Here is a 24,976-nt window from a genome sequence, read left to right as displayed (position 1 = left end):
GTCGTTTAGGACCTTGAGCGTGGCTGAGGTGCACCCATGACCAGCTCTGAAACCAGATTGCATAGCGGAGATGGTGCGGTGGGATTCAAAATGGTCGGTAATCTGTTTGTTGACTTGGCTTTCGAAGACCTTAGAAAGGCAGGGTAGGATGGATATAGGTCTGTAGCAATTTGGGTCAACAGTGTCACCACCTTTGAAGAGGGGGATGACAGCAGCTGCTTTCCAATCTATGGGAATCTCAGACGACACGAAAGAGAGATTGAACAGGCTAGTAATAGGGGTTGCAATAATTTCGGCAGATAATTTTAGAAAGAAAGGGTCCAGATTGTCAAGCCCAGCTGATTTGTAGGGGTCCAGATTTTGCAGCTCTTTCAGAACATCAGCTGAATGGATTTGGGAGAAGGAGAAATGGGGGAGGCTTGGGCGAGTAGCTGTGGGGGGTGCAGTGCTGTTGAATGCAGTAGGGGTAGTTGCATTCAACAGTGCATCCCACTTGTAAAGCAGCTGCTTCGTCTTGATGCTCTTCTTTATCAATAGCGACCGCAACGCATTTCAATTTCAAACAAGCGCGCTCTCTTTCTCCCGGATTCCTTGATTTGCTTGTTCAGACTCTGTGCCACACGGTCATGCTCCTTCCCGGAAATCCCGTACGGTGATGTCTTGTCTCCCACATTTTGTAGCAATGTGGAGGGCTCCGTATAGCTCCACATTGACATGATTGTTTGACGGTAGGTGGGTTCGGGAGGGCCTCTATAAACACAAACTCACTTTCTTGACAACAGCTCTGTTACCCAAAGCGCAAGAAGTATGAATGCTCTGGCCAGTGGTGTAAAGTACTTACGTATAAATACTTTAAAGTAATACTTAATTCGTTTTTTGGAGTACTTTACTATGTATATTTTTGACAACTTTTACTTCACTACATTATATTTAAAACCAAATACTTTTATACTTTTACTCAAGTAATATTTTACTGGGTGACTTTTACTTGAGTCATATTCTATTAAGGTATATTTACTTTTACTCAAGTATGACAATTGAGTATTTTTTCCACAACTGACCGTATCGCTATAAATGCTGTATGGCCTTTGCAGAAAACGGATGAACTTTTAATGCCTCATGTCCACCAGATACATCAAAGTCTTTGCAGCGGAAATCATTCATTGTCAATGGTACAGTCCACAATGAGACGTTGGGAGTGCCGCACTAGGCTGCGGTGTCTTCTGTGTACCGCATGCGTTCGATATTTTCAACTAGGGGTTGCTTTACTGTGCGGTGGTACAAACGAAGGTACACACAGACTTTTAGCAAGTTGAAAAGTGAAGAACATGTGCGTCAAGTACGGAAAATGCGGGCTTGACATCCAGCAAAACAAAACTCATATGCACCTGGTGAACATCGGATGTTAGCTCTTGAAAACGGCCTTCTCCCTTGCCTGGAAACTCAATTGCATTGAGTTCTATGTCAGGCAGAAGGTCTGTTGCCAATGGCTGCATTGTTGTGCCAAAACTCTTTACTTATGTGGTAGCCATGTTATTATGACTGATTTAGTACATTTTTTGTAGTTGACCCTTTTTATATAAATGTAATCAATGTTAATTGACAGCTGTATTATATGCATACGCTCTTCACTAAAAGTCTTCTACGTTTGTCGACCCTACCTTCTCCAGTTGGCTGAGCTCAAGCAGGAGTGTGCTGTGAGGGGATTGGCCGTGAAAGGAAACAAAGGTGACCTTATTGGCCGGTTGCAGGCGTACCTTGAGGAGCATGGTATGATGGACATGTCTTTCTTCCACTAACACTTACTCTTTTCTTACCAGCACTGATTGTAAAATGTAGCCTAAATTAGTCCCCCCAAAAAATTGTGTCGTACGAAGGCATAATGTTTCCCTACCCTGTGAATGATGTGATGGGGAGTTCACTTCAGTTCCAACTATTAGCATAATGTATTGTCGTGTTTAGGTGTCGGTATGTCTGTGGTTTCTTATTTTTGCTCAGTAACAAACACTTTCCTTCAGATCGACTTTTTGTCTTGATTTGTTTCTGAACTGTCATGAAATGTCTTGATTTCTCCCATAACGGAACCTTGGTTTGGTAGATGTATGTAGCATTATTCACTCCGACAGATGGGGTATACATTCTCTTCTGTACTATGCTCCGTTAAATATTCTTGTTTTTACAGCCAACTTGTCTTGAAAATGTGTAGAACATTTTGTATTTTACATTTTATGTTCCAGAAGATGAGGTGAATGAAGAGGAGGTTTTGGGAGAGTTGGAGGTAAGAATGTGAAACATGTTTAATAAAAATATTATTGTTTAAAGCTGCCTTCTTTTTTCAGAATATTTTACTCTTACAATATTTCAGAATATTTAAAATTGTGCTGATTTACATGCTTGGTGTATATTTACAGGACAATCCTAAAGAGGAGGAAATCAGTGAAACACCTGCAGAAGTGGCAGTAGAAGAGGCAGCTGTACCTGAAAAGTCAGTACTCTATTTGTTACTCACACCTACCTATTGGATGTTCCATTTCCTAATGACTGATGGTTATTATGTGATTGAAGTGGGCCTAGCCTAATCATTGTTATCGTGATTCTCATGGCAAATTCAGCAGTTTTTCAACATGTTAAGATAAAGCTTGATGTTGGCATCTTCTTTTTTTAGTTTTTGAATGTCAGTCATGATCAATTTATGTTGTCAGACGGTATGTACAAGATGTCTTTGGGGGATTATTTCACTGGACGTGCAGTGGATTATTTTAACCAATAGAGGGCAGGCTAGGTTTATAAAGTTTTCCACTGGAATGTTTATTCAACTTCACATTTTGTCTTGCTTTAGGGATGCTGAGAAGAAAGTTGTAAAGATCACTGCCCCATCAGTTGCAGATGAGGTATGTAGTACAGTATTCTAATTGTATGCATGATGCACACAATAACTGCATTAAATAGCTAGATTTAAAATCTTGTTTTCCACAATGTTCTACTCATCAACTCTGGGTCGTTCCATTTCATTCCAATCAGTTTTGACTCAGCCCATTTGATTTGACTGAAACTTTCTATATATATTTGCCCATTGTCGAAGTGGTCAGAAAGGGACTTTTTGGAACTGAAAGCCAAAACATTTAGTTGGAGGTGCTAAAAATTCACTCATTTTGTATACCCCACCCTACCATGAAACATCCATGTCTTCATCAGTGGAAAAGATAAACAGTTGAGTTTGATATAATTTAAAAGCTTACAAACAGGGTTGTCAAACAATTTAATAATTTCTAGATAAAAAAAATAAAATAAACATTGTCATTGTTTTTCTCCTTTTAACATCAATTATCTAAAAACACCTAAAGTCAGATGTTTTTCATATTCACATATTTTGTAGATTAGACCCTATTTTACGTCATCTCAGGGGTTTGTGTTGTGCCTGCCTTCGGTTGAGACACAGCATACTCTTGAATACAGGGTGGGTGTAATTTAAATAATAGAAGTATAATTCATAGAATGGGCATATCCCTTTAGACTAAGGGCTGTGGCAGTCATGACATTTTTTTCAGCTGGTTATTGTCATTCAAAAGACTGCTGGTCTCATGGTAATTGACAGTTAATGAACATAAACACATTTAGCAGCTCCATGCATACAGCTGCTGATACGCGCCTTTGGAACATCTAGATAAAAAAGTCTAACAAATCAATTTAATATACACCATCACAAAAAAATATTATTTTACACCGGTCTAAAGAAACATTATAATACAAAGAAAATGTATTTCAGAAGTAAATAATGACTTGGCCTACTGTGTGTTATCTGGATATGTGCCATTCCATAGGCTGTAGGCTTGTTCGTTTAGCAGACAAGATATGCTTATAAGTCCCGTGCCATTATTTAATATTATATGATTTTATAGTAGGAATAATATAATTTAACTTAGCAGAATAAAATAGAAAATATATTTTCCCCATTCCAGAGTGCACATATGAAGTGGCTATGTTGATCATTTGAAATAGGTCCTATATGCTAGATTTAAAGTTATTTGGCCACTTTAGTTGTGAATGATACAAACCTTAGAATGTCTTAGAAATCAGAACATACAGTATATGGGCTGCATGGCGCGACTATAGGCTATTGATGATTTCTGAAAGTCCCCCAAAAAGTTTGCGCTTTGTTCTTTGCCTCAAGTTGCATACGCTGTTCTCTCATAAAGTGATCATATACTGGACAAAAATAAGAACGCAACATGCAAAAATGTATGATTTTGTTGAGTTTCAGTTTATATAAGGAAATCAGTCAATTGAAATAAATATATTAGGCCATAATCCATGGATTTCACATGACTGGGCAGGGGGCGCAGCCATGAGTTGGCCTGGGAGGGCATAGGCCCACACACTTGGGAGCCAGGCCCAACCAATCAGAATGAGTTTTACCCCACAAAAGGGATTTATTACAGACAGAATTACTCTTCAGTTTCATCAGCTGTCTGGGTGGCTGGTCAATCCCGCAGGTGAAGAAGCTGAATATGGAGGAGTTGGGCTGGTGTGGTCTGTGGTTTTGAGGCCGGTTGGACGTACTGCCAAATTCTCCAAAATGACTTATGGTAGAAAATGTTATGTTAATTTATCTGGCAACAGCTCTGGTATACATTCCTGCAGTCATCATGCCAATTGCACGCTCCTTCAGAACTTGATACACCTGTGGCATTGTGTTGTGTGACAAAATTGCACATTTTACAGTGGCCTTTTATTGTCCCCAGCACAAGGTGCACCTGTGTAATGATCATGCTGTTTAATCAGCTTCTTGATATGCCACATCTGTCGGGTGGATGGATTATCTTGGCAAAGGAGAAATGCTCACTAACTGAGATGTAAACAAATATGTGCACAAAATTTGAGCACTCGAATAGCGAATGGAGACTGCTTAGTTTTTTTCAATCTGGGTAGCGTACTCCAGTTGTTTTCCCAACAAAACATATTTCACCAAACTATTGACAGCCCCTCTGTGTGCTCGAGAAGGAAATGAAGGAGAGATGGAAATGCACTGTGGTGAGATATTCTGTACCTAAAGGTAATGTGTCAGCCTATTAATTATATATTCAAAAACAAATGTACTATAATTGTAGGCTAACCCTGTAAGCCGACCTGAAAAATCAATAAACTAACAGCATCGCCTAGTCCTAGGCCTACATGTTCTCTCCCAGACTCATGGATAGAACGTTTGGAGGACAGCATAAGGTAGCTAACCAGTCTATCAGATATGCATAAATATACAGTCCACACTCAAAGAAGATTACTAGAATTTGTTTTATTTTGGAGTATAGGCTAGACCAATTATGTAAAGACATCTTAAATCCGTTAAAAAATTATAATAATTTCTGCCATGCGTAATATGCGGTAGGCTAGGTATTGTATAACTTATTTCAGGCTTGAGCTCATGTTATAGGCCTATGGGTATACATAAGATCTAATATGCCTTTTGGGTGTTTTTAATTAATCATCACCTTAGAATGCACTGCCCATTTGGTTGTGTTAGGCTTTGAAACAACATCCACAACGACCATGTTTTCCACTCAGTTTCAACCTGTTGATCAATCTGAACAAAAATTACAATCACACTGAGGTGAGTTTTAAAAGCAAGGAACTGTTTTGATGATGTGTTTGTGATTTATGATTTCATTTACACTGTCAGAGTGGTTAGAGGGACAATAGAGCCCTTAGTACCAGGCCATTAGCGACCTGATGGTCATTAGAGAGTTGGGTACTACCAATGTATGTCATGTGGAATTTTACTGCGGTCATAACTCACATGACCGCAGGTGTGGTGGTAATATGGTCACCGCAACAGCCCTACTGCAATTTAGTTTGTACATCATTAACATTTTAATTGAGTACACATTTTTACTTCTAATTACTACCACAATGATGGCCACCGGTCCACCCACAGTCGAATGTCAACTTAAATGGTAATGTATAATCTGTTATCCGTACAGCTTATTCGGAAAGTATTCAGACCCCTTCACTATTTTGTTACGTTACAGCCTTATTCTAAAATGGATTAAATTGATGAGGGAAAAAACAATCTACACACACAACCCCATAATGACAAAGCAAAAACAGTTTTTTAGAAATGTTTGCAATCAACTGAAATATAACATTTACATAAGTGTTCAGACCTTTCACTCAGTACTTTGTTGAAGCACATTCGGCAGGAATTACAGCCTCGAGTCTTATTAGGTATGACGCTACAGGCTTGGCACACCTGTATTTGGGGAGTTTCTGCCATTCTTCTCTGAAGATCCTCTCAAGCTCTGTCAGGTTGGATGGGGAGCCTTGCTGCACAGCTTTTTTCAGGTCTTTCCATAGATGTTCAATAGGGTTCAAGTCCAGCCTCTGGCTGGGCCACTCAAGGACACTCCTGTGTTGTCTTGGCTGTGTGCTTAGGGTTGTTGTCCTGTTGGAAGGTGAACCTTTCCTGTTGGAAGGAGGTCCTTAGCATTGTGGAGCAGGTTTTCATCAAGGATCTCTCTGTACTTTGCTCCGTTCATCTTTCCCTCGATCCTGACTAGTCTCCCAGTCCCTGCCGCTGAAAAACATCCCCACAGCATGATGCTGCCACCACCATGCTTTACTGTGGGGATGGTTCCAGGTTTCCTCTAGACGTGATGCTTGGCATTCAGGCCAAAGAGTTCAATCTTGGTTTCATCAGACCGGAGAATCTTGAGTCCTTTAGGGGTCTTTTGGCGAACTCCAAGCGGGCTATCAAATCCAAATCAGATTTTATTTGTAACATGCGCCGAATACAATAGGTGTAGACCTTATAATGAAATGCTTACTTACAAGCCCTTAACCAACAATGCTTTAATAAGTTAAGAAGAACAAAGTGTTAAATAGAAAATAAAAGTAACAAATAATTCAACAGCGGAGGTAAAATAACAAACGAGGCTACATACAGGGGTACCGGTACAGAGTCAATGTGCGGGGGCACCGGTTAGTCGAGGTAATTGAGGTAATATGTACATGTAGGTATAAAGTGACTATGCATAGATTATAAACAGAGAGTAGCAGCAGCATAAAAGGGGGGTCTGGGTAGCCATTTGATTAGCTGTAGAAGCTGTTAAGAAGCCTTTTGGACCTCGACTTGGAGCTCCGGTACCGCTACCATAAAGGCCTGATTGGTGGAGTGCTGCAGAGATGGTTGTCCTTCTGGAGGGTTCTTCCATCTCGACAGAGGAACTCTGGATCTCTCTGAGTGACCATTCTTGGTCACCTCCCTGACCAAGGCCCTTCTCCCCTGATTGCTCAGTTTGGCCGGGCGGCCAGGTCTAGGAAGAGTCTTGGTGGTTCTAAACTTATTCCATTTAAGAATGATGGAGGCTAATGTGTTCTTGGGGACCTTCAATGCTGCAGAAATGTTTTGGTACCCTTCTCCAGATCGGTGCCTCGACACAATTCTGTCTGAGCTCTACAATTCCTTCGACCTCATGGCTTGGTCAACTGTGGGACCTTTATGTAGACAGGTGTGTGCCTTTCCAAATCATGTCCAATCAGTTGAATTCACCACAGGTGGACTCCAATAAAGTTGTAGAAGCCTCTCAAGGATGATCAATTGAAACAGGATGCTCCTGAGCTCAATTTTGAGTCTCATAGCAAAGGGGCTGAATACTTATGTAAATAAGGTATTTCTGCTTATTTTTTACGAATTTGCAAAAATGTCAACCTGTTTTTGCTTTGTCATTATGGGGTATTGTGTGTAGATTGATTAGATTGAGGAAATCAAACAATTCTATCGATTTTAGAATAAAACTTTAACGTAACAAAATGTGGAAAAAGTGAAGGGGTCTGAATACTTTCTGAATGCACTGTATTTCTATTATTTCAATAGGTTTCCTATGGAGGATTGACAGTATAATTTTTAATAAATGATATTCCCATTCAAGTCAACGTTCTCTGATGTGTGGACCTCCAACCGTCTTTGTGCTACCATTTAAAAGTTGACAGGTCAAAAAACTTTCTCCCATTAGCCAAAACATGACTCCCACCATGTATTCAAGAGCATTCTGTGTCTCAACCAATGGCGTGCGTGCACAACACAAAACACCCGATGATGTAAAGGGTCTAAGCTACAACATATGCGAAAATGAAAATATATACACTGCTCAAAAAAATAAAGGGGACACTTAAACAACACATCCTAGATCTGAATGAAATAAATAATCTTACTAAATACTTTTTTTCTTTACATAGTTGAATGTGCTGACAACAAAATCACACAAAAATAATCAATGGAAATCCAATTTATCAACCCATGGAGGTCTGGACTTGGAGTCACACTCAAAATTAAAGTGGAAAACCACACTACAGGCTGATCCAACTTTGATGTAATGTCCTTAAAACAAGTCAAAATGAGGCTCAGTAGTGTGTGTGGCCTCCACGTGCCTGTATGACCTCCCTACAACGCCTGGGCATGCTCCTGATGAGGTGGCGGATGGTCTCCTGAGGGATCTCCTCCCAGACCTGGACTAAAGCATCCGCCAACTCCTGGACAGTCTGTGGTGCAACGTGGCGTTGGTGGATGGAGCGAGACATGATGTCCCAGATGTGCTCAATTGGATTCAGGTCTGGGGAACGGGCGGGCCAGTCCATAGCATCAATGCCTTCCTCTTGCAGGAACTGCTGACACACTCCAGCCACATGAGGTCTAGCATTGTCTTGCATTAGGGGGAACCCAGGGCCAACTGCACCAGCCTATGGTCTCACAAGGGGTCTGAGGATCTCATCTCGGTACCTAATGGCAGTCAGGCTACCTCTGGCGAGCACATGGAGGGCTGTGCGGCCCCCCAAAGAAATGCCACCCCACACCATGACTGACCCACCGCCAAACCGGTCATGCTGGAGGATGTTGCAGGCAGCAGAACGTTCTCCACGGCGTCTCCAGACTCTGTCACATCTGTCACGTGCTCAGTGTGAACCTGCTTTCATCTGTGAAGAGCACAGGGCGCCAGTGGTGAATTTGCCAATCTTAGTGTTGTCTGGCAAATGCCAAACGTCCTGCACGGTGTTGGGCTGTAAGCACAACCCCCACCTGTGGACGTCGGGCCCTCATACCACCCTCATGGAGTCTGTTTCTGACCGTTTGAGCAGACACATGCACATTTGTGGCCTGCTGGAGGTCATTTTGCAGGGCTCTGGCAGTGCTCCTCCTGCTCCTCCTTGCACAAAGGCGGAGGTAGCGGTCCTGCTGCTGGGTTGTTGCCCTCCTACGGCCTCCTCCACGTCTCCTGATGTACTGGCCTGTCTCCTGGTAGCGCCTCCATGCTCTGGACACTACGCTGACAGACACAGTAAACCTTCTTGCCACAGCTCGCATTGATGTGCCATCCTGGATGAGCTGCCCTACCTGAGCCACTTGTGTGGGTTGTAGACTCCGTCTCATGCTACCACTAGAGTGAAAGCACCGCCAGCATTCAAAAGTGACCAAAACATCAGCCAGGAAGCATAGGAACTGAGAAGTGGTCTGTGGTCTCCACCGGCAGATCCACTCCTTTATTGGGGGTGTCTTGCTTATTGCCTATAATTTCCACCTGTTGTCTATTCCATTTGCACAACAGCATGTGAAAATTATTGTCAATCAGTGTTGCTTCCTAAGTGTACAGTTTGATTTCACAGAAGTGTGATTGACTTGGAGTTACATTGTGTTGTTTAAGTGTTCCCTTTATTTTTTTGAGCAGTATACTTATTTTTTTTTCGATAATTCAAGTTCAACGTTAAAAGAATTACATTTTTAGTAAACTTTTTTTTTCAAGAAATTATCAAATAGTTTGACAACCCTGTTTGTAAGCTTTTAAATGATATCAAACTCAACTGTTTATTTTTTCCAGTGATGAAGACATGGATGTCTCATGGTAGGGTGGGGTATGCAAAATGGGTCAACTTTGACCAACTCTTTCTGTTAAATGTTTTGGCATTCAGGTCCAAAAACTTCTACCATTTGCAAAATGCATAGAATCTTTCATTCAAATCCAAAGAGGTTCGGTCAAAAAGTTATTGAAATCAAATGGATGACCCCTCTTGTAATTCACACTGTGTTGGAATGTGAAACTGATCTATTGTAGGGCTGACGGCAATTAGTCAACTGTTCGATTGTTTGGTCGTTAGGTTGTTGATCGACCAAGATTGTTTTAGTGCTCAACTAAAACAATCTGTCGACTGACAGCCTAACGACCAAACAATTGACCAGTCGACTAATATATACATTACAAGTTTGGACACATCTACTCATTACATGTATAATAATTGTGAAGACATCAAAACTATGTAGTAAACAAAAAAGTGACTACCTGATGAAGCTCAACCAGCTTCATGAGGTAGTCACCTGGAATGCTTTTCCAATAGTCTTGAAGGAGTTCCTACATATGATAAGCACTTGTTAGCTGCTTTTCCTTCACTCTGCGGTTCAACTCATCCCAAACCATCTCAATTGGGTTGAGGTTGGGTGATTGTGGAGGCCAGGTCATCAGATGCAGCACTCCATCACTCTCCTTCTTGGTCAAATAGCCCTTACACAGCCTGGAGGTGTGTTTTGGGTCATTGTCCTGTTGAACAACAAATGATAGTCCCACTAAGCGCAATCCTGATGGGATGGCGTATTTCTGCAGAATGCTGTGGTAGCCATGCTGGTTAAGTGTGCTTTGAATTCTAAATAAATCCCTGACATTGTCACCAGCAATGGAATCCCACTATCACACCACCTCCTGCCCAAGTCAAGCACTGCTTCTTATCCCTTACGCAAATAGCCTACAGCTGTGTCTGTGTGCGGGAAACTCGTAGGGCCCAGAATATTTTATACAATGTTACAAGTTCGCTAGTAGTATGAATATTTAACTTGTATCTATTTGTGTCCACAGAGGCTGCAGAAGAGGGCAGAGCGTTTCAACCTGCCTGCTACTGCTGATAGTAAGAAAGAGGCCCGCGCTGCCAGGTGAGCCCCTGGACCGAATTACACATTATAATGGATCATATGTTGACTTTGGATAAAACTAGGGTTATACATATTTTGGATAAAACAAATGGGTTGTACTACAACCCTGGTTTTACGAATGATGAACAAGAGTTCTTACTATGCTATAAGATGTCTCCAGACAGCACCACTGAATAATAATTTATTACATTTTTTTGTATTTTATTTCCCTTTTTCTCACAAATTTCATTATATACAATTATGAACTTGTCTCATCGCTTCAACTCCCCAACGGGCTCAGGAGAGCCGAAGGTCGAGTAATGCATCCGCCGAAACATGACCCGACAAACCTTGCTCTGTAACACCCGCCTGCTTAATGTGGACCAATGTGTAGGTGAAAACGCAGTTCAACTGACGTCAGCCTGCAGGCGCCTGGCCTGCCACAAGGAGTTGCTAGAGCGCGATGAGCCAAGTAAAGCCCCCCCTGTCCAAACCCTCCCCTAACCCGGATGACGCTGGGCCAATTGTGCCCTGCCCTATTGTACTCCTGATCACGGCCGGTTGTGACACAGCCTGGGATTGAACCCAGGTCTATAGTGACGCCTCAAGCACTGCGATGCAGTGGCTTAGACCGCTGCGCCACTCAGGAGGCCACGACTGAATAATTTTCAACTTTGAAACCACCCAAGTCCTGTTTTGGCCAAGGCAGGCAGTGATTGTCCTGTGCATAACAGGAGTGTCCAAGGCGCTCCGGATACCATGCCTCTGAGGGCCAAAACGGGGCCACCAGTATGAGTTCCAGCCTGTGCTCCATCACTTTGTCCAAGACCTGTTGTAGCAGGGGAATTGGAGGAAATGCATTTTGACGAGCTCAGGGCCATTGGTGGGCCAACGGTGGGTTGTTGTTCAGAATGGAATATCAAAGAGGGCAGTGTGTTGCACTTCGAGATGCGAACAGATCTACGTGCGCTCCTCTGAACTGGCACCAAAACGCCTCTTATCACATGTAAAATGTAAAAGAGCCAGGCGAATTGTTTCCAGCTCCAAAGCATTTGACGATTTTCGGATTCTTCCCACCGACCGTTCGTTATGCGTCCCTCGTAAACTGCCCCGCCATCCCATCAGGGAGGCGTCTGTTGTTATGACAACCAGCAAGGCTACGGGACCCAGCTGGACCCCAGTTGAGAGCATGTTCGGGCTTTGCCAGAAGCATAGGCTGTGGCGACATTGCCACGTAATGGTTATCAGCCGATAAGTCTGTTTGGATGAATGCGTTGGTCTCATGAGTAATAGGCTGTGTGTCTTGTGTGCACGTATACCGGGCGGCTTTTACTGGCAATGGCAATGTGTAGCTAGTCTTCTCTTTCATGTTGCTAACAGGCAGGGAGCGGATTTCTCTGACTGTAAGATACAACACAAAGTCCCTCCCAGGATGCCTCTCAGGCCCTCCATGGTTTCTTCCCTCTGTACACCTGGGCAGCGTGCTGCTGCTGCTGAGGGCAGAAAGAATTACAGTTCCAGCCTCTCGCACCAGCTGCTGGAACGGCACAGGACACCTGTGTGGGTCTGTCCTTGGCCCGGGAAGCACTCACAAAGCGACGGCGAGGTGGCGGGCCTCCCCTGTTTTGGCGAGGCTGGTTGGGATGAGGTCGTGGAGCAGGGAAAGGAGCCCGAGGCCTGCAGAGCATGATAGCCTTGAAGGCTGCAGAGCCTTCCTGTTGCTGCTCAAATTTGTGTGTGATGGTCTCCACGAAAGGCCCGAAGAGCCCAGATACTGTGACAGGAGCATTCAGCAGCATGTTCTTCTCTCATTCTCAAATGAAATGAAATCAAGCTTTTTTTATACAGTACATTTCAGACATGGAATGCAACGCAATGTGCTTTACAGGAAAAAACTAATAAAAAACAATAAAAATAAAAGCGGCAATACGCTACATAACCAAAAGTATTAGGACACCTGCTCCTCGAACATCTCATTCCAAAATCATGGCCATTAATAATAAGGCTGCTATAACAGCCTCCACTCTTCTGGAAAGGCTTTCCACTAGATGTTGGAACATTGCTGTGGGGACTTGTTTCCGTTCAGCCACGAGCATTAGTGAGGTTGAGCCCTGATGTTGGGTGATTAGGCCTGGCTCACTGTCGGCGTTCTAATTCATCCCAAAGGTTTTCGATGGGGTTGAGGTCAGAGCTCTGTGCAGGCCAGTCAAGTTCTTCCACACCAATCTCGACAAACCATTTCTGTATGGACCTCGCTTTGTGCTCGAGGGCATTGTCATGCTGAAATAGGAAAGAGCCTTCCCCAAACTGTTGCCACAAAGTTGGAAGCACAGAATCGTCTAGAATGTCATTGTATGCTGTAGCGTTAAGATTTACCTTCACTGGAACCAAGGGGCCTAGCCCGAACCATAAAATACAGCCCCAGACCATTATTCCTCCTCCACCAAACTTTACAGTTGGTGCTACGCATTCGGGCTGGTAGCGTTCTCCTACCATCCACCAAACCCAGATTGGTCTGTCGGACTACCAGATGATGAAGCGTGATTCATCACTCCAGAGTACGCGTTTCCACTGCTCAAGAGTCCAATGGCCGCAAGTTTTGTTTCCAGAGGCAGTTTGGAACTCGGTAGTGAGTGTTGCAACCAAGGACAGACGATTTTTGCGCGCTGCAAGATTCAGCACTCGGAGGTCCCTATCTGTGAGCTTGTATGGCCTACCACTTCGCGGCTGAGCTGTTGTTGCTCCTAGACGTTTCTATTTCATAATAACAGCACTTACAGTTGACCTGGGCAGAAATCTGACGAACTGACTTGTTGGAAAGGTGGTATCCTATGACGGTGTCACGTTGAAAGTCACTGAGCTCTTCAGTAAGGCCATTCTACTGCCAGTGTTTGTCTATGGAGATTGCATGGCTGTGTGGTTGATTTTTATACACCGGCCAGCAACGGTTTGGCTGAAATAGACAAATGCATTCATTTGAAGGAGAGTCCACATACTTTTGCACATATAGTGTATTTACTACATAACAAACATATAACATAAAAAAACAAACTGAATGACTAAAAAGCACCCTAAGGAAAAGCAAAGCTAAAACGATCTATTTTAAGATGTCTTTTAAATATGTCCACAGTTGTGGCCCCCCTTCTAAGGCAGGCTTTTCAAGAGGCTGGGGGCATAATACCTAAAGGCTGCCTCTCCATGCCTCTTGGTCCTAGGCTTTGGGATAGTTAAAAGACCAGTGCCAGAGGACCTGAGGGACCTACTGGGTACATAACTCAAAAGCATGACTGACATGTATTGGGGTGCACAATCGTGGATTGATTTAAAAACCAATAGAAGAATCTTAAAATGTATTCTAAAACCCACAGGCAGCCAGTGCAGAGACCTTTAAAATCGGTGCAATGTGTGTTCTCCGTCTGTTCTTGGTCAGTGTCCGTTCTGCAGCATTCTTTATGTTTTTGACATTTGGGTGAGGTTGAGCCACAAGTGGCGGTGTGTCACGACCGAGAATCCCATGATTTTGCCCACATCCTAGGCAGCACACCTCATGTGTAGTGTGCCTTCCTGAGCTCGACGTACATCTCTGGAGTAGCCTGCCATTCCATGTCCAGAAGGACCTGGGCCTGGTAGGCCTGGAGGAGGACCATGGTGTTCAGCATGGCTGCTGACTGGGCGGCTACTTTGAACGACTTCTCTGCCAGGTAAGCGGTCATACGGCATGCTCTGGATGACAGCTGCGGCTTCTCTGCCGCGGAGGCTGTTGAGAGGTGTGAGGCTATGGTTTCTTCGTGCGGGGGCATGGTCAGATTCCCCGGCTCGGGCTCTGTGTCGATCCTGGACCATGAGTTAAAGCTCTGGATGGGAGAGTGTGTCTGTGGCTTCTCCCAGGACTACCTCAACTCATTCCTGACATCTGTGAACAGGGGGCGGGGTCTGTGGGGGCTGGCTGGCTAGCCGGTGGCTAACGGTGGGAAGTAAGCCCCTGCCAGCATGGTTTCAGGGGCTGGTTGTGGATTTGGCCAAGACAGGCCTAGCTTAGTCACAGCCCTGCCCAGGACCTCCATCAGCTCCTTGTTGTAAGGGTCGGCATCTCCTCCTTGTCCTCCTCTATGTCACCCTTCCCTCTGAGCCAGGATCTCCATAGGCGTTCCACTGGCTGGCATGGAAGTCTCTCAGCTCCCGGTGCGCTGCGTCCTCGAAAGAAGCAGCAGTTTGGGGAAGGGCTGAGGTGGAGGTTCTGTCAAGTATTGGAGCGCTACATCTCGGCCACTCGTCCACATGCTCCCGGGGAGCTATATGGGAGGAGCTGGGTTGTGGAGATATATACAGTGAGGGAAAAAAGTATTTGATCCCCTGCTGATTTTGTACGTTTTCCCACTGACAAAGAAATGATCAGTCTATAATTTTAATGGTAGGTTTATTTGAACAGCGAGAGACAGAGTAACAACAAAAAATTCCAGAAAAACGCATGTCAAAAATGTTATAAAATGATTTGCATTTTAATGAGGGAAATAAGTATTTGACCCCTCTGCAAAACATGACTTAGTCAAATACTTATTTCCGTCATTAAAATGCAAATCATTTTATAACATTTTTGACATGTGTTTTTCTGGATTTGTTTGTTGTTATTCTGTCTCTTGCTGTTCAAATAAACCTACCATTAAAATTATAGACTGATCATTTCTTTGTCAGTGGGCAAACGTACAAAATCAGCAGGGGATCAAATACTTTTTTCCCTCATTGTATACATCTCCACAGCCCAGCTCCTCCCATATAGCTCCCCGGGAGCATGTGGCCGAGATGTGGCGCTCCAATACTTGGCAAAAACCCTTGTTGGCAATCACAGAGGTCAGACGTTTCTTGTAGTTGGCCACCAGGTTTGCACACATCTCAGGAGGGATTTTGTCCCACTCCTCTTTGCAGATCTTCTCCAAGTCATTAAGGTTTCGAGGCTGACGTTTGGCAACTTGAACCTTCAGCTCCCTCCACAGATTTTCTATGGGATTAAGGTCTGGAGACTGGCTAGGCCACTCCAGGTCCTTAATGTGCTTCTTCTTGAGCCACTCCTTTGTTGCCTTGGCCGCGTGTTTTGGGTCATTGTCATGCTGGAATACCCATCCACGACCCATTTTCAATGCCATGGCTGAGGGAAGGAGGCTCTCACCCAAGATTTGATGGTACATGGCCCTGTCCATCGTCCCTTTGATGCGGTGAAGTTGTCCTGTCCCCTTAGCAGAAAAACACCCCCAAAGCATAATGTTTCCACCTCCATGTTTGACGGTGGGGATGGTGTTCTTGGGGTCATAGACAGCATTCCTCCTCCTCCAAACACGGCGAGTTGAGTTGATGCCAAAGAGCTCCATTTTGGTCTCATCTGACCACAACACTTTCACCCAGTTGTCCTCTGAATTAGAGGTCGACCGATTAATCGTAATGGCCGATTAATTAGGGCCGATTTTCAAGTTTTCATAACAATCGGAAATCGGTATTTTTGTACGCCGATTTGGCCGATTAATTTTTTTTTTTATAAGACCTTTATTTAACTAGGTAAGTCAGATAAGAACACATTCTTATTTTCAATGACGGCCTAGGAACGGTGGGTTAACTGCCTTGTTCAGGGGCAGAACGACAGATTTTTACCTTGTCAGCTCGGGGATTCAATCTTGCAACCTTACGGTTAACTAGTCCAACGCTCTAACCACCTGCTTTACATTGCACTCCACGAGGAGCCTGCCTGTTACGCGAATGCAGTAAGAAGCCAAGGTAAGTTGCTAGCTAGCATTAAACTTATCTTATAAAAAAAAAACAATCAATCAATCATAATCACTAGTTAACTACACATGGTTGATGATATTACTAGTTTATCTAGCCTGTCCTGCGTTGCATATAATCGCCTACCATAAACATCTATATTTATCTAGCCTGTCCCAACCATAAACATCAATGCCTTTCTTAAAATCAATACACAAGTATATATTTTTAAACCTGCATATTTAGTTAATATTGCCTGCTAACATGAATTTCTTTTAACTAGGGAAAATGTGTCACTTCTCTTGCAAACAGAGTCAGGGTATATGCAGCAGTTTGGGCCGCGTGGCTCGTTGAGAACTGTGAAGACTATTTCTTCCTAACAAAGACAGCCGACTACGCCAAACGGGGGATGATTTAACAAAAGCGCATTTGCAAAAAAAGCACAATCGTTGCACGGCTGTACCTAACCATAAACATCAATGCCTTTCTTAAAATAATACACAGAAGTATATATTTTTAAACCTGCATATTTAGCTAAAAGAAATCCAGGTTAGCAGGCAATATTAACCAGGTGAAATTGTGTCATTTTGCGTTCATTGCACGCAGAGTCAGGGTATATGCAACAGTTTGGGCCGCCTGGCTCGTTGCGAACTAATTTGCCAGAATTTTACGTAATCATGACATAACATTGAAGGTTGTGCAATGTAACAGGAATATTTAGACTTACGGATGCCACTCGTTAGATAAAATACGGAATGGTTCCGTATTTCACTGACAGGAAAAACGTTTTGTTTTCGAGATGATAGTTTCCGGATTCGACCATATTAATGACCAAAGGCTCGTATTTCTGTGTGTTATTATGTTATAATTAAGTCTATGATTTGATAGAGCAGTCTGACTGAGCAGTGGTAGGCAGCAGCAGGCTCGTAAGCATTCATTCAAACAGCAATTTCGTGCGTTTTGCCAGCAGCTCTTTGCTGTGCTTCAAGCATTGCGCTGTTTATGACTTCAAGCCTATCAACTCCCAAGATTAGGCTGGTGTAACCGATGTGAAATGGCTAGCTAGTTGGCCGGGTGCGCGCCAATAGCGTTTCAAACGTCACTCGCTCTGAGACTTGGAGTAGTTGTTCCCCTTGCTCTGCATGGGTAACGCTGCTTCGAGGGTGGCTGTTGTCGATGTGTTCCTGGTTCGAGCCCAGGTAGGAGCGAGGAGAGGGATGGAAGCTATACTGTTACACTGGCAATACTAAAATGCCTATAAGAACATCCAGTAGTCAAAGGTATATGAAATACAAATCGTATAGAGAGAAATAGTCCTATAATAACTACAAACTAAAACTTCTTACCTGGGAATATTGAAGACTCATGTTAAAAGGAACCACCAGCTTTCATATGTTCTCATGTTCTGAGCAAGGAACTTAAACGTTAGCTTTCTTACATGGCACATATTGCACTTTTACTTTCTTCTCCAACACTTTGTTTTTGCATTATTTAAACCAAATTGAACATGTTTTCATTATTTATTTGAGGCTAAATTGATTTTATTGATGTATTATATTAAGTTAAAATAAGTGTTCATTCAGTATTGTTGTAATTGTCATTATTGCAAATAAACAACCAAAAAACGTCCGATTAATCGGGTTCGGGGTTTTTTGGTCCTCCAATAATCGGTATTGGCGCTGAAAAATCATAATCGGTCAACCTCTGCTCTGAATCATTCAGATGTTCATTGGCAAACTTCAGACGGGCATGTATATGTGCTTTCTTGAGCAGGGGGACCTTGCGGGCGCTGCAGGATTTTAGTCCTTCACGGCGTAGTGTGTTACCAATTGTTTTCTTGGTGACTATGGTCCCAGCTGCCTTGGATCATTGACAAGATCCTCCCGTGTAGTTCTGGGCTGATTCCTCACCGTTCTCATGATCATTGCAACTCCACAAGGTGAGCTCTTGCATGGAGCCCCAGGCCGAGGGAGATTGACAGTTCTTTTGTGTTTCTTCCATTTGCGAATAATCGCACCAACTGTTGTCACCTTCTCACCAAGCTGCTTGGCGATGGTCTTGTAGCCCATTCCAGCCTTGTGTAGGTCTACAATCTTGTCCCTGACATACTTGGAGAGCTCTTTGGTCTTGGCCATGGTGAAGAGTTTGGAATCTGATTGATTGCTTCTGTGGACAGGTGTCTTTTATACAGGTAACAAACTGAGATTAGGAGCACTCCCTTTAAGAGTATTAGCTAGCTATATAGCTAGATGGACCATTAGCAAAGAGTGGGTAGCAAGCTAGCTTACTCAGGCTGCTAAACGGACCAATGCCGAAGGAATCTAAATCAAATCTAAAATATCTTCTTCGCTGCACGGTCGAATGCGTAGGCTGTCCGAAATTGAGATGTTTAGACGAAAAATAAGAAAACATGAATTTACAGGTGGTAAATGGTGGCTTTGATAAACAGTGGTGGCTGAATAAAGCAAGAGTGACACTCTGGCTGGGCAGAGTCATAGCCCGGAGGGGCCAATCACTGCCTGCCATGGCCAAGATGGGACTTGGGTGGTTTCAAAGTTGAAAATTATTCAGTGGTGCTGTCAGGAGACAGCTTATAGCATAGTAAGAACTCAAATTCGAAATGAAGTAAAAGCAGTCATGTACTGTTAATCTTGCATGTAGTCAACAGCAATGTTTCACACTTTTATGACCCCTTCATATCCTCAAATGTATGAAATATTGTGCTTGACAATCAAGTTTTGATCATTCCTCAGTGAACAATGTCAGGTAGTTATGTTAAAAGAATATTTAATATATATTATATGTGGCAATAATCTACTCCAGGGTCAACTCATATTGGGCTTTCGAAAGGATAGTAAAAGGGATGTTAAAAACATGTAGGCTGTGAGAGTGAATATTCATTGAATTGATCTGATGTTTTGTCAGATTTGGTTTACCGGCTCCATCACCGGCTTCCAAACCAGGTGAGTTGGATTTTCATAGGTTTTTCAGCATGACCAGTCAAAATTGTATGTTCTAATTCATGTATATTCTTTCTCTTTGTCTATTAGGTGCATCAGTTGCAAATAGTAAACTAACTGTGAGTATCAATGGGGTCATTACAATTTATTTATTTTCCTATTGCGACAGTGCCTGCACATAATCAGCACATTTACTGTAGGTTGCTATGACAATGTTGGTGTTTCCCCTGTATTAATTTGGCAAAATAATATGGAACAGGAAAAAATATAGTGATGGTAGATGGAAAGGCTTTCCCAAAAACCTTCTCAATTAAAGGACCCCCCAGAGGAAGTTGCCCCCGCTATTTCGAAGCAATTTCTTGTCCTAAAGAGGGAATGCACTTTTAGGTTCCACCTCCGAAGAATGACGACGGCTACGTATACATATTCACGAATTGGGTGTGGGAATTTCCATGTGGAGTTGATAAACATCAACAACAAGGCCACTGACAACTGTCAGAGTATCTAGCTAACATGCTAATCTTATCTAGCTAGCTATCCTGCTAATCTTATTTAGCTAGCTAATGTTATCTGTTGTTGTTGCTGGGTTTTACTACACCGTATTCAAAAGATTAGCCAGCTGGCTCTACTGCTGGTTCTGTAGATGGATTTATCATAATTTATTTAGGGAAACCTTTGCCACAGATGGAAACCACTGGACAATCTTTGACTTTGCCATCTATTGTTATTTCCAAAGTTTTGGCGTCTTCCATTTTTTATTTCTCCAAATAGGATAGAAGCCTACACCAGAAATAACTAATATTGATAACCATCTAGATGATACATAGCCTACATACAGTCTACTACTCAATGGGGAGGGCATGAACGGCAACACCGGGACACAGTTCCCTTCGCTCCCGCTTGACAAGCACTACTGTCCAGTAATGGTGTGGGAAGTAGCTACCTAGTAGCCATTAGCCAATATCAGGGTGACAGTCACAGTAAGCACACGCATACAACGAATGAAGTAACAGTACCCCCATCATAAATACTTTTAATCAAAAATAAACAATCGTCTGTTTTATAACTGAAAATGGACAGTTATTTGTGTAAAAGTAATAGTGAAATATGACTCATTCATCCAGTCCACTCTCACGGTATGGTAGCTCAATGTATGGTAGTTGCGTGGTAAGAAATGGAAGAAGAAGTAAACAGCTCAGTCAAAACCGTCTAACCTATAGCAGAGCGCTTTCGACACACCCACTCCATTCCACACGCCCACTATTTTCCTTTCGACACACCCACTCCATTCCACACGCCCACTATTTTCCTTTCGACTCTCCCATGCTCCAGTCGCCATATTGGGATGCAGCTAGCTCCTTCTCTGTAGTGAAGCAAAACTTTGCTGGTCAAACCATTAATCTTGGGGTGACAGGGGGAGCGGGTTTGCAAATTGGTAATATCACACAATTATACCATTTATAAAATGGTCATGTGTATATATATTTACATTTTTTTACAAAATGTTATTATACAGTAGCTAAAACAATATATATATATTTTTAAAGTGTGAAGTGCAAAAATATAAGTTTGCACGCCCTATTTTAATTTGATCCATGGCTCAGGTGGCCAAGTGGACACGAGGCTGTTTGACTCATCTCAGTCGCGAAGAGTAGTAACTTTGCGTCTGTTTCTGATTAATAAACAATGCCATGCCGGTGGGTAGTAACATTCAAATAAAACGAAACGTAGGCTGAAAATAATTTATACGTCAAATCATAGGAAAATACAAAACAAAGTGGGCAGTTCAGATTTGTCACTTCAAGCCCAAATATATCATACTTTGACTAAATCGTTGTGCAACAAATCAAATCAAATTTTCTTGGTCACACACATGGTTAGCAGATTTTAATGCAAGTGTAGCGAAATGCTTGTGCTTCTAGTTCCGAACTCTAACAAGTAATCTAACAAATTCACAACAACTACCTTATACACACAAATGTAAAGGGATGAATAGAATATGTACATATAAATATATGGGTGAGCGATGGCATGCAGTAGATGGTATAGAATACAGTATATACATATGAGATGAGGAATGCAGGATATGTAAGCATTATTAAAGTGGTGTTATTTAAAGTGACTAGTGATACCTTTATTAAGTCCATTTATTTAAGTGGCCAGAGATTTTAGTCTGTATGTTGGCAGCAGCCTCTCTATGTTAGTGATGTTTGTTTAACAGTCTGATGGCCTTGAGATAGAAGCTGTTTTTCAGTCTCTCAGTCCCAGCTTTGATGCACCTGTACTGACCTCGCCTTCTGGATGATAGCGGGGTGAACAGGCAGTGGCTCGGGTGGTTGTTGTCCTTGATGATCTTTTTGACCTTTCTGTGACATCGGGTGCTGTAGGTGTCCAGGAGGGCAGGTAGTTTGCCCCCGGTGATGCGTTGTGCAGACCGCACTACCCTCTGGAGAGCCTTGCGGTTGAGGGCGGCGCAATTTCCGTACCAGGCGGTGATGCAGCCCGACAGGATGCTCTCGGTTGTGCATCTGTAAAAGTTTGAGTGTTTTAGATGACAAGCCAAATTTCTTCATCCTCCTGAGGTTGAAGAGGCGCTGTTGCGGCTCCCTCTGCTGTTTCCTGAAGTCCACGATCATCTCCTTTGTTTTGTTGACGTTGAGTGAGAGGTTATTTTCCTGACACCACACACTGAGGCACCTCACCTCCCTGTAGGCCGTCTCGTCGTTGTTGGTAATCAGGCCAGCACTGTAGTGTCGTCTGCAACCTTGATGATTGAGTTGGAATCGTGCATGGCCACACAGTCATGGGTGAACAGGGAGTACAGGAGAGGGCTGAGAATGCACCCTTGTGGGGCCCCAGTGTTGAGGGTCAGCGGGGTGGAGATGTTTCCTACCTGCTCGTCAGAAAGTCCAGGACCCAGTTGCACAGGGCGGGGTCGAGACCCAGGGTCTCGAGCTTAATGACGAGTTTGGAGGGTACTATGGTGTTAAATGCTGAGCTGTAGTAAATGAATAGCATTCTTACATAGGTATTCCTCTTGTCCAGATGGGATTGTGCAGTGTGAAGGTGATTGCATCGTCATTGGATCTTTTGGGGCGATAAGCAAATTGGAGTGGGTCTAGGGTGTCCGGTAGGGTGGAGGTGATATGATCCTTGGCTAGTCTTTCAAAGCACTTCATGATGACAGAAGTGAGTGCAACGGGGCAATTGTCATTTAGTTCAGTTACCTTGGCTTTCTTGGGAACAGGAACAATGGTGGCCATCTTGAAGCATGTGGGGATAACAGACTGGGATAGGGATTGGTTGAATATCTCTGTAAACACACCTGCCAGCTGGTCTGCGCATGCTCTGAGGACGTGGCCGGGGATGCCGTCTGGGCCGGCAGCCCTGCGAGGGTTAACACGTTTAAATGTTTTACTCACGTCGGCCACGGAGAAGGAGAGCCCGCAGGCTTTGGTAGTGGGCCGTGACAGTGGCACTGTATTGTCCTCAAAGCGAGCAAAGAAGTTGTTTAATTTGTCTGGGAGCAAGATGTTGATGTCCGCCACGGGGCTGGTTTTCTTTTTGTAATCCGTGATCTCCTTGCCATGATTAAAAGCGGTGGTTCGCGCTTTCAGTTTTGCACGAATGCTGCCATTAATCCATGGTTTTTGGTTAGGGAAGGTTTTAATAGTCACAGCGGGTACGACTTCTCCGATGCACTTGCTAATAAACTCACTCACCGAGTCAGCGTATACATCAATGTTGTTGTCTGAGGCTATCCGGAACATATCCCATTCCACGTGATCTTGAAGCGTGGAATCCGATTGGTCAGACCAGTGTTGTATAGACCTGAGCACGGGCGTTTCCTGTTTTAGTTTCTGTCTATAGGCTGGGAGCAACAAAATGGATTCATGGTCAGATTTGCCGAAGCCAAGGCACGGGAGGGCTTTGTGAGCATCGCGGAAGTTCGAGTAGCAATGATCCAGAATTCTGCCAGCTCGTGTCGCGCATTCGATATGCTGATAGAATTTATGGAGTATTGATCTTAGGTTAGCTTTGTTAAAATCCCCAGCTACAATAAATGCAGCCTCGGGATGTATGGTTTCCAGTTTGCATAGAGTCCAGTGAAGTTCTTTCAGGGCCGATGAGGTAACTGCTTAGGGGGGATATACATGGCTGTGACTATAATCGAAGAGAATTCTCTTGGAAGATAATGCGGTCGGCATTTGATTGTAAGGAATTCTAGGTCAGGTGAACAAAAGGACTTGAGTTCCTGTATGTTGTTGTGATTACACCATGAGTCGTTAATCATAAGGCATACACCCCCTCCCTTCTTACCAGGGAGATGTTTCCGTTGGCACGATGCGTGAAGAAACCGGGTGGCTGTACCGACTCTGACAACGTATCCCGAGTGAGCCATGTTTCCGTGAAACAGAGACTGTTACAATCTCTGATGTCTCTCTGGAAGGCAACTCGTGCCCTAATTTCGTCCACCTTGTTATCTAGAGATTGGACGTTGGCGAGTAGTATGTTAGGAAGCGGTGGATGGTGTGCTTGTCTTCTGAGTCTGAGCAGTAGGCCGCTCCGTCTACCTCTCCTGCGGCTGACCGCGTTGTTTTGGGTCGGCCTTTGGGATAAGATCGTATGTCTAGGGTGGAGGTCCGAACAAAGGATCCGCTTTGGGAAAGACATATTCCTGGTCGAAATGATGGTAAGTTGACATCGCTTTTATATCCAATAGTTCTTCCCGGCTGTATGTATTAACGCTTGAGATTTTCTGGCCTAACAATGTAAGAAATAGTGAATAAAAACAAATTACTGCATAGTTTTCTAAGGACCTGAAGTGAGGTGACCATCTCTGTCGGCGCCAACAACATGGTTAAGGTCTGGCCATTATCTTTCAGCTCGAAAAGTTGATTTCTACTGGTGTGGGCGTTTAAATGTTAACTAGCTACAAAGTAGCTTACCTGACAGAATGAGATTGTGATTATTTGCATCAATCCAGTGTACGCTACGGAAACACTGCTAAGCAAAAAACTGTGCTTGGTGCATGCACACTTGAATTAAAGGGTAACTACATAAAAAATGTCAATTTTTCCCAGACCTCAAAAGTGGTCTCCTGGTGTGGTTTTAGCACTGTTGTGTACTTAGAGCATCCAATTTTGTGGTTTTTCTGTAAGAAATGTGTGATTGAAAGATCTAAACCCTGAAAAAAGTGTGAGAGAATCCGAAACCTGAACACTCCCCACCACCCTTCCGACAGCCTTGCAGGCATGCAAACTTGGCATTTTTCGTTGATATTCATCGCTTTGATCTCAAAATAGTCATTCACGTGAACCGT

General features: G+C 43.4%; 1 protein-coding gene across 3 annotated transcripts in view; it reads left to right on the top strand.

Annotated features, from left to right (window-relative positions):
* sarnp (SAP domain containing ribonucleoprotein) overlaps positions 1-24,976 on the top strand; it is a 64,611-nt gene that overhangs the window by 4,551 nt on the left and 35,084 nt on the right. For 2 of the 3 annotated variants that reach the window (XM_045691600.1, XM_014132573.2), the window contains exons 2-8: positions 1,671-1,770; positions 2,238-2,278; positions 2,412-2,485; positions 2,840-2,891; positions 10,890-10,963; positions 19,619-19,656; positions 19,744-19,772. In XM_045691600.1, the coding sequence (XP_045547556.1) occupies positions 1,671-1,770; positions 2,238-2,278; positions 2,412-2,485; positions 2,840-2,891; positions 10,890-10,963; positions 19,619-19,656; positions 19,744-19,772 (408 nt within the window). The remainder of the gene's footprint in view (positions 1-1,670; positions 1,771-2,237; positions 2,279-2,411; positions 2,486-2,839; positions 2,892-10,889; positions 10,964-19,618; positions 19,657-19,743; positions 19,773-24,976) is intronic. The other variant, XM_014132575.2, reaches the window with a different exon arrangement.

The sequence above is a fragment of the Salmo salar genome, chromosome ssa12 (assembly GCF_905237065.1).
Source record: "Salmo salar chromosome ssa12, Ssal_v3.1, whole genome shotgun sequence".
NCBI lineage: Eukaryota > Metazoa > Chordata > Actinopteri > Salmoniformes > Salmonidae > Salmo > Salmo salar.
Note: the sequence above shows the minus strand (reverse complement) of the source record. Positions and strands in the feature narration are given on the sequence as shown.